Source organism: Zea mays, chromosome 2 (genome assembly GCF_902167145.1).
Source record: "Zea mays cultivar B73 chromosome 2, Zm-B73-REFERENCE-NAM-5.0, whole genome shotgun sequence".
Lineage (NCBI taxonomy): Eukaryota > Viridiplantae > Streptophyta > Magnoliopsida > Poales > Poaceae > Zea > Zea mays.
The window spans coordinates 161,994,703-162,004,494 of NC_050097.1; the positions used below are offsets into that span (position 1 = coordinate 161,994,703).

General features: G+C 40.5%; 1 protein-coding gene across 1 annotated transcript in view; it reads left to right on the plus strand.

Moving 5' to 3' along the window:
• Positions 1-3,120, plus strand: part of LOC103647201 (poly (ADP-ribose) polymerase 1) — a 32,842-nt gene extending 29,722 nt beyond the window's left edge. Inside the window, exons 14-20 of the mRNA NM_001301609.2 lie at positions 42-205; positions 956-1,147; positions 1,260-1,368; positions 1,577-1,659; positions 1,754-1,891; positions 2,551-2,733; positions 2,846-3,120. Of these exons, the coding sequence (NP_001288538.1) occupies positions 42-205; positions 956-1,147; positions 1,260-1,368; positions 1,577-1,659; positions 1,754-1,891; positions 2,551-2,733; positions 2,846-2,893 (917 nt within the window). The 3' untranslated portion in view covers positions 2,894-3,120. The remainder of the gene's footprint in view (positions 1-41; positions 206-955; positions 1,148-1,259; positions 1,369-1,576; positions 1,660-1,753; positions 1,892-2,550; positions 2,734-2,845) is intronic.
• Positions 3,121-9,792: the final 6,672 nt, after the last annotated feature.

The window sequence follows — 9,792 nt, forward strand, 5'->3', positions numbered from 1 at the left end:
TTATTATTATATGAAGGTGGTTACACCAGCGCTACTTGCAGGATTTGAAGCATTAACTGAGATACAGAATTTATTGAAGGACACCGCTGATCAAGCACTGGCTGTTAGAGAAAGCTTAATTGTTGCTGCGAGCAATCGCTTTTTCACTCTTATCCCTTCTATTCATCCTCATATTATACGGGATGAGGATGATTTGATGATCAAAGTATGTGCTCATTACCTAATTGTATTCCTGTAAATTGGAAGAAGCATTCAATGGCTCCTATTGTATTTTTTAATTCATGTTAACTTCTTCAAATGGATTAGATGATTTTACCTATACTTCCTCTGAAAAAGTCCAAGTATAATGCTCCAATTAGTAACTTGGTCAATCAGAAATATGCCACTCAACTTTTGCAAAATTAGATAACTAGTTCATGTGGATGCCACATGGCATCCAGAATTCCAGATGAACTAGCTATACAATTAATCCTTAGTAATTCGTTGCTCTGTGATGTCTTCCACTCTTGGTCCTTCGTGACATGTAATGATAGCTACACTATTAGACATGCTCCTGAAAGCTTGTACAGAACCAAAAGAGTACATAATAGGTCCTGCATTACCTCATTACATAATAGGTCCTGCATTACCTCTTGTGGAAATGGTTCCACAGGCTAACTAAACACATGTTTGTACTGTAGCTATTTCTGGTGCAAATTCTAAATGTATCTTGAATTTTGCTCTTTTTTTCCTCCTCTGTGCACTTGCTAGGGCTGTACAGAATTATAATACAGCAACTCAGCAAGGACATTTGTCCTTTGTTCATGACATAATGCCTCTTCCTTGCAACCTTGGTCTATTTATGATTATTATTATTCTGTCTATTTTGTGCTGTTCATGATTCTCTATCCCCAGGCCTTCGATTTTAATTATTTTCCTTGAATATTCTAATTATTATTCTGTCTATTTTGTACAGGCGAAAATGCTTGAAGCTCTGCAGGATATTGAAATTGCTTCAAAGATAGTTGGCTTCGATAGCGACAGTGATGAATCTCTTGATGATAAATATATGAAACTTCACTGTGACATCACCCCGCTGGCTCACGATAGTGAAGATTACAAGTTAATTGAGCAGTATCTCCTCAACACACATGCTCCTACTCACAAGGTATGATCTGTTTTTTTGTTTGCGTATGTAGAAATATATAGCTGTTCTCTTTCCTGTTTATTTTGGAGGTCCTTTGTCAAACTTTTCTTTAATATCTTTTTTGGATTTGTAGGACTGGTCGCTGGAACTGGAGGAAGTTTTTTCACTTGATCGAGATGGAGAACTTAATAAGTACTCAAGATATAAAAATAATCTGCATAACAAGATGCTATTATGGCACGGTAAGCATTAAAGCAATAACTTCAATCAATAAAGAAAAGTACGTTAGGTGTAGCCTTCAGTATACAATCATTGCTATGGTCTAAGTCTAATTGTATTACTTGTTGGTGAAAATATAGTTTGCATGTGTATAGTTCATTTGGTAGCATTTAAGGTCTTGAACATTTCTTCATAAGTTATTCCCTTCTCACGGTAAAACTCGATTTGTAGGTTCAAGGTTGACGAATTTTGTGGGAATTCTTAGTCAAGGGCTAAGAATTGCACCTCCTGAGGCACCTGTTACTGGCTATATGGTTCGTTGTAATTCACTATTTGTTTCAAGTGTAGCATCAGTCAAAGTGTTGGTTGAAAACAATTATGTGATGATGCTCCTCGTTTCTTTGACAGTTCGGCAAAGGCCTCTACTTTGCAGATCTAGTAAGCAAGAGCGCACAATACTGTTATGTGGATAGGAATAATCCTGTAGGTTTGATGCTTCTTTCTGAGGTTGCTTTAGGAGACATGTATGAACTAAAGAAAGCCACGGTAAGCTTCAATTATCTTGGTGAACGCAAACCTAATTGCTCATATTGGTTTTTATCCTGGCATTTTATCTATCATGCATGGTTCTTACAGGATCCTGACGAAATGAATTTACCATAAATATCTCTATATTCGAATGCCCAAAATTTGTTCACCTGTTGCTCTGTTGCACTAGTGATAAACGGTTATAAGAAAAAGATTTAAGGGTCTGTTTGGTTGCCTAACTTGCCATAGTTTGTCTAACCTTTGTTTTGCCTAAGGTTAGTTCTTTAATTTGGCCGACTAACTTTAGGCAAGTTGTGGCGCAGTTAGCAAACAGACCCTGGCAGGGAGCACTTTGGTCTTCTCTGCAATCTTAGTCACACCTTGCAGCCTTCTGACAGGCAACACTTCACTATATTCTACACTTTCAGGTTAAGCACACCATTGAATTTGTACACTCATATGATGTCAAAGCCTTTAGTTTAGGGTTGTTTTATCCTATGGGGGGCTAGTAAGCACACCATCGATGCTATTATTTCCATACACTTGATATGCCACTTGATATTATGTGGAGAGAAGATTTATCATGGTTTACTCATAATTCAAGCGTGTCACCATTTGTTTTATTTTGTATGTTTATGACCTCTGTGACATTTTACCATTGGTGCTCGTTGCTGCAGTCCATGGACAAACCTCCAAGAGGGAAGCATTCGACCAAGGGATTAGGCAAAACCGTGCCACTGGAGTCAGAGTTTGTGAAGTGGAGGGATGATGTCGTAGTTCCCTGCGGCAAGCCGGTGCCATCATCAATTAGGAGCTCTGAACTCATGTACAATGAGTACATCGTCTACAACACATCCCAGGTTCACAAGTGTTCTTTTTACCCTATCTATCCCTTTGCTTTTCCAGTGCTGCGGGTTCATAGGGGATGTGCACACTGACCTTTTGTGAAAACCTGTGTGTGTGTGCCATCAGGTGAAGATGCAGTTCTTGCTGAAGGTGCGTTTCCATCACAAGAGGTAGCTGGGAGACTAGGCAAGTAGAGTTGGAAGGTAGAGAAGCAGAGTTAGGCGATGCCTCTTTTGGTATTATTAGTAAGCCTGGCATGTATTTATGGGTGCTCGCGCTTGATCCATTTTGGTAAGTGTTGCTTGGGCATCAGCGCGAATAGCACCAATCACACACTTTTACCTAATGACGTTTTACTGTATAAATCTACCAGGAGTGAGTAATTTATATATTAGCGGGACTGGACCTCTTGGTCGCGTGCTATTTTTTATCTTCATGTTGAGCGCCGTTTTGAGCTGGCGGACGGTCCAGCCCTGAGGCCGGACGATCCGCGGTCCGGACAGGCGCGACTGAACAGTCCGCGCCTGTGGGCCGGAGGGTCCGCGCATGCGCAGAGCAGTTTAGGGTTCCGAGTTTTGTGCTACATTTGTTAGCTATATTTGCGGAATTAGATCGGAATCAGTTGTGTAAAGGGTCCAGTCACCCTCCTCTATAAATAGAGAGGTCTACGGCCGATTTATAATCATCAATCGAATCAATACAACTTCTATTTCGCATTTTATCCTATGAGTAGTTCTAGTCTAGTTTAGGTTTAGCCTCTCGATCCCCAAATTCTCCGCCTCTCCTCGACTCTACGTCGATTAGATGAGTCTAGGTCGGTCTGTCCGAGTCTAGACAACTTCTAGGATCTCTCCTCTCCGACGGGGTCCCTCCTGGGAGCAAGATCCAGGCGCCGCCGGCGATCTTCCGCCGCCCCTGCGTACGCGCAGAGGGCGCGGACCGTCCGGCCGTTAGGCAGGGAACCCGAGCTCCTGCACCAGGTCGCGGACTGTCCGACCCTGTGTCGCGGACCGTCCGCGCCTGACCAGAGAGCACCGCCGCTTCGCGCCAGGTCGCGGACCGTCTGGCCCTGTGCTGCGGACCGTCCGCGCCTGACCAGAGAGCACCGCCGCTGGTTCTCTTGAGTAATTGGCACCTCCAAAAAGGTGTCAACATACTTTTTGGCGACTCCACTGGGGAAAACAAATATAGACACATCAAATCGGCCCTCAATGGCTGGTTCAAGGGATAGCTCTGATATTTCCCTAAGCAACATCATAGAGCCGACTTGGGAAACCTTGCCAGCTGACGAACAGCTCCAGTTTGAGGAGCACAAGGAGCGTATGATCCAGGAGGCAAAAGCAAAATTCTTGGCCAACTTCAAAGTGGACAGGAACAACAAGGTCGTCCGACATCGGGCGACGGATTCAGCTTCGCTCCAACCCACACCAGATATCCCCAATGTAAGTAATACCAACGAGCTACAATCTCTTAGAAATTATGTAGAAGAGCAACGTGAACAAATGCAGAACATCATAGGAGGTATGCAAAGCGATTTTAAGAGACTATTACGTGTATTTGATAAATCTAATATCGCAAATTTTCCTTCGCACGAGGTTGAGTTAGGGGGTAACACGCGTAGTACATCGGCTACAGGTTGTCACGACCAGTCACAACCCCTTTATGGGATGCCGATGGACACATACCCTGAGCAACCGCAAATCGGCAGCAAATCAGCCGATCTGCACATGTCCGGACCGTCCACACGTGAGCGCGGACCGTCCGGACCGGCAACACTCGGGCCTATTCTTAATGAGTTACCTAGATATGCGCCCGAGCCGCCACACACGGCACAGAATCTAAACTACCCAGTCGGACGGTCCGCATACAATGACAGACAGTCCGCATATGATCACGGACGGTCCGGGCCAATGTCCGGACAGTCCGTGCATGACCTTTTTGAGGAGAATTGTTACCTGAATCCTCACCCGTCCCAGCAACACTTCCCATCGCACTATGCAATGCATCAACTCATTAATTCGAGATCTAGAGCCCAGGAAAACTTTCCGGCCCACCTAGAAGGCTGGAAAGGAACGATCAAACATATGAACCATATAGGGCAAGTGGCTGAAAGTCGCCTAGAGGGGGGGTGAATAGGCGAAACCTGAAAATTAGAACTTTATCCCCCAACTAGATCCCTTGATTAGTGGTTAGAACAAGATATACAAATATAGGAGTATACAAACTAAGTTCTTGTTTGAAAAGAGTATTGCTAAATGATGCGGGAGTGATAAATCAATACAACTAATAAGTTATAGAATAACAAAGCAAGAAGCCTTAGATGAGAAGAGCACTAGGACAAGTTCTTTCTTGCAACGTGTTGCTTCACTAAATGGGAATTTAACTTGAAGCAACACCAAATGATATTAGCAAATAATGGTGCAAGAAAACTTAGAGCAATGGAAAGCAAACAAATCACAAGCAATAAACACAATGGACACGGGTGATTTGTTTTACCGAGGTTCGGCCCTCGAAGGCCTAGTCCCCGTTGAGGAGTCCACTTAAGGATGGGTCTTTTTGAACCCTTTCCCTCTCTCCCACGATCACACAAGGATCAGTGAGCTCTTCTTCTTCTCAAGGATCACTCTCGATCCCACAAGGACCACCACAATCTTTGGTGTCTCTTGCTAGCTTTTACAAGCCTCCAAAACTTTGGAGGAAGTTCAATGGGAGTCAAAACTCCACGCGCAAATGAACGCAAAGATGAAGCACACACTATCTCTCGATGAATCTCACAAGGCACTAGTGCTAAACTCAAATGAGTAGCTCTCTTTTGCTTGCTCTCTCTTTTGTGGCACTTGTGTTGGTTGTAGTGGTCTAAATCTTGTGTATAGGATGGATCAATAAATATATGAGGTTGGGAGGGCTTGAGTATGTCAACTAGATGACTTGGAATGTTGCTTGGGCTCCCACACCTTGAAGTGGCCGGTTGGGGTGGTATTTATAGCCACCAACCAAAATCTAGCCGTTGGAAAAGGCTGTCTGTCGAATGGTGCACCGGACAGTCCGGTGCACACCGGACATGTCCGGTGCGACAACCACGTCACCAGACCGTTGGGTTCCGACCGTTGGAGCTCTGACTTCTGGGCCCGCCTTGATGTCCGGTGGCGCAAAGTAGCCGTTGCCCCGCAGTTACACCGGACAGTCCGGTGTACACCGGACATGTCCGGTGAATTATAGCGAAGCAGCCGAAATGAATTCCCGAGGCTGGCGAGTTCCGGAGGCCGCTCTTCGTTGGAGCACCGGACACTGTCCGGTGTACACCGGACAGTCCGGTGAATTATAGCGGAGTCGCCTCTGGAATTTCCCGAAGGTGACGAGTTGGAGTTGGAGTCCTCTGGTGCACCGGACATGTCCGGTGGCACACCGGACAGTCCGGTGCGCCAGACCAGAGGTGCCTTCGGTTGACCCTTACTCCTTTATTTGAACCTAATACTTGGTCTTTTTATTGGCTAAGTGTGAACCTTTGGTACCTGTATAACTTATACACTCGAGCAAACTAGTTAGTCCAAATATTTGTGTTGGGCAATTCAACCACCAAAATTAATTAGAGACTAGGTGTAAGCCTAATTCCCTTTCAATCTCCCCCTTTTTGGTGATTGATGCCAACACAAACCAAAGCAAATATAAAAGTGCATAAATGAACTAGTTTGCATAATGTAAGTGCAAAGGTTGCTTGGAATTGAGCCAATAAATGTTACTTACTAGATGTGCATGGATTGTTTTTTTATTTTTAGCATTTTGGACCACGCTTGCACCACAAGTTTTGTTTTTGCAAATTCTTTTTGTAAAACCGTTTCAAAGTCTTTTTGCAAAATGGTCAAAGGTAAATGAATAAGATTTTTGCGAAGCATTTTCAAGATATGAAATTTTGCCCCCTTGCTCAAATGCTTTTTCTTTGACCAAACAAAACTCCCCCTCAAATAAATTCTCCTCTTAGAGTTCAAGAGGGTTTTAAGATATCAAGTTTTGAAAAAATACTACTTGCTCCCCCTTTAGAACACAAAGAGATACCAATTTGAAATTTTCCAATTGAAAACCATTAATTTTAAAATTAGGGTGGTGGTGCGGTCCTTTTGCTTTGGGCCAATACTTTCTCCCCCTTTGGCATGAATCGCCAAAAACGGATACTTAGAATGAAATATAGGCCCTTTTTCTAACTACTTTCTCCCCTTTGGCAAAGAAAACATATGAGTGAAGATTATACCAAAGATGGAGAGGCATTGTGGAGTGATGGCGAAGGATAGATAATACCGATAGAGTAGAGTGGAAGCTTTGTCTTCGCCGAAGACTCCAATTCCCTTTCAATGTACCTATGACTTGGTTTGAAATTCACTTGAAAACACATTAGTCATAGCATATAAAAGAGATATGATCAAGAGGATATATCAAATTAAGCATGATCATAGTTCTATATAACATAGATTTCTCCCCCTAAGTATGTGCATGGAGAGGAACACATATTTTGGCCTTAAATGCCAATTGCACATAATTAGGTTAATGAGAACATATCTATATCATACAGAATGTGAAGTGCATTGTGTCATAGTATAAGTGTGATGCTCATGACAATTTATGCACTTATGAAAGCATGTTGTAAACAATTTAAGCATTTTCCCTTAAGGATTTCAAAGAGACTTAAGGACCATCCACCTTTGAAACAGAGGCAGCTTATCCTCGTTACAAGGTTAAGCTTTAAGCTCTTTGACAATAAAAGCACTTCATCTAGTTTTACCAAAGATGCACTAAAGCAGGAATGAATTTTGGGAAATTAAACTAGGTATGAAGCAGGGATAATACATGGACATGCTTTCTCTTCCTTTTATACAAGATATGCAAAGAATGTATAGAAAAGGAAGATTTAGGTACAAGTTTAAATGAAAGGAGATAGTTTTACCTTTATGTACCTTTACATAGGGACACTCTCTTCATTGTGCTTGTCCTTAGTCTTAGATGCTTAAGACCAATTTTTAATGACAATATATGGAAATATTTTGCACAAGAGAGAGTTCTACAACTAGTGATCTTTTCAAGTTATTGTTAGCATATATCAAATGGATCACAAGTTGCATAAATGTATCATGAATTCTCCTTTTGACTTAGTGCATATCAAGAGAGATATCGATTGATAGAATATACGGCACTAAGAAGTATGATTGTTGATTGAAGTTATTCAATGATCAAACAAATAACAGATGTGATCAAAAGAACAACATACACATTAGATTATCAATTAAGCTTAGAGTAGGATAATCCAGCAAATATGCTACTTTAGAGTGAAAGACAAGAATTTAAAGTAGTAGCATACTTCATGAGGAACTTATTCTCATGCAAGAGACTATATGAAATTACTGAGATAAAGCAATAGTCTCAACATAATCAAGATAAAAGGCTCCCCCTAAAGATATGCATCAAGTATTTGAATGAATTGAATGGATGCATAAATAGAGAGAAGCATTATACATCTTGATCAAGGCTCATTAAATTTGTAATAAACAACTTGAGCCTAGTATTCTCAATATGAAAGGGTTTAGAATACTCACAACCACACCATTGATTGTTTCGTAGAAGTAGGTGGTGTTCTTCTTGATGTTCTCCTCTTTCATTTGAGAGTCCTCCCTTTGTAGTGGCTTCCTTTTCCTTTCAAACTTATTGAAAATACTCAAGAAGAATGTTAGTAATACAAGGGAGTATATGATGATGGATGATTTCTTTTAGATAGGAAATAAGCATAATTCATCATCCATGAGTCACATAGACATGAAGTAAATTCCTTAATGTTAGTGCACATTAACAGAAAAGAGGAATGAGCACCTTTTTAATCATTTTTGATCAATCAAAGGAATGCTACTTTTTCATATTGAATTTATTATCATGACTTAGAAGCGCATCAATATGAGAATGGATATAGCAAAGGTATGAATTAGATTCTAATGGACAAGCGCATTTAGTTAATTTTGGTCCAATAAAGAATCTATTCCTCACAAGGGTAGAATATGATAGTTTAGATTAAATACCCATTGAGATGGGAACCAAACTTAAGAAGATGAGTTCCCATACCTTTGCTTTTACCTTTCTTCCTTTGGGTGAAGATCAACCCATGAGGCTTGTGCACTTTCTCTCTTGTAGATTTTCTTAATTGAACTCAAGAGAAATGTTAGTAGCAACACAAGCACTAGTTTCCATTTTTTTGTAATCATTTTGATAAGGAATGAGAAGCTAGATTACCAAAACATGGAAACTCCATAGCATGAACTAGATTATCCATAGATGATGTTATGCTCAATTCTAACTCATAAAACAAGCATAAATAATCCTTTGAGATTATAGGAATAAATCTAATTCATGATTTGGAAAGCGATAAATGTAAAAGAATCATATCCAATTTGAGCAAGTAAAAATACATCATAAAACATTTGGATTGATTTTTCTTTTCATGTTAGATTACATGCTTCCAAAGAGAAACTTATTCTCTACAAGTGAGACTATTTGGGTTACTTAGATAAAATCATTAGTCTCACTGTTCTAGTTATAGAGAGAATTTTTCTTTTGATAAGTGTCCTAAGGATTTGAATTCCTTACATGACACCTCATCCTTTTAAGAATATGAAATATCTCTCTATTTCTAGAATCATGGCAATAATAAGACAACTTAGTGAAAAACATGCCATGAGATACTTGCAACATTTTAAAGCATGTAGATTGCCATAGGATGGAAATGATGAGTATGCAATCTACCATATGAGAGGAAATTCTTCAAAGAATGGTAATATCAATTTAAAGACATTGGAAGTGCTTCAATTTTTCTATGTGACTACACAAGACACATAATAAAATACTTGCTCTTAAAAGCATAGAGGTTACCATCCTTTGACTTTCCTCCATGTTGTAGGCCTTGATTTTTCCGCATAAGATAATTCTTTATTTCCTACAACATCAATAACTTTCTCGAGATGATATGAGTTTAAGATGTAGTAGTTTGAAGAATAACCTTGGGTCAATCACGGATAAAGATCATTGAAGATTTGATAGCT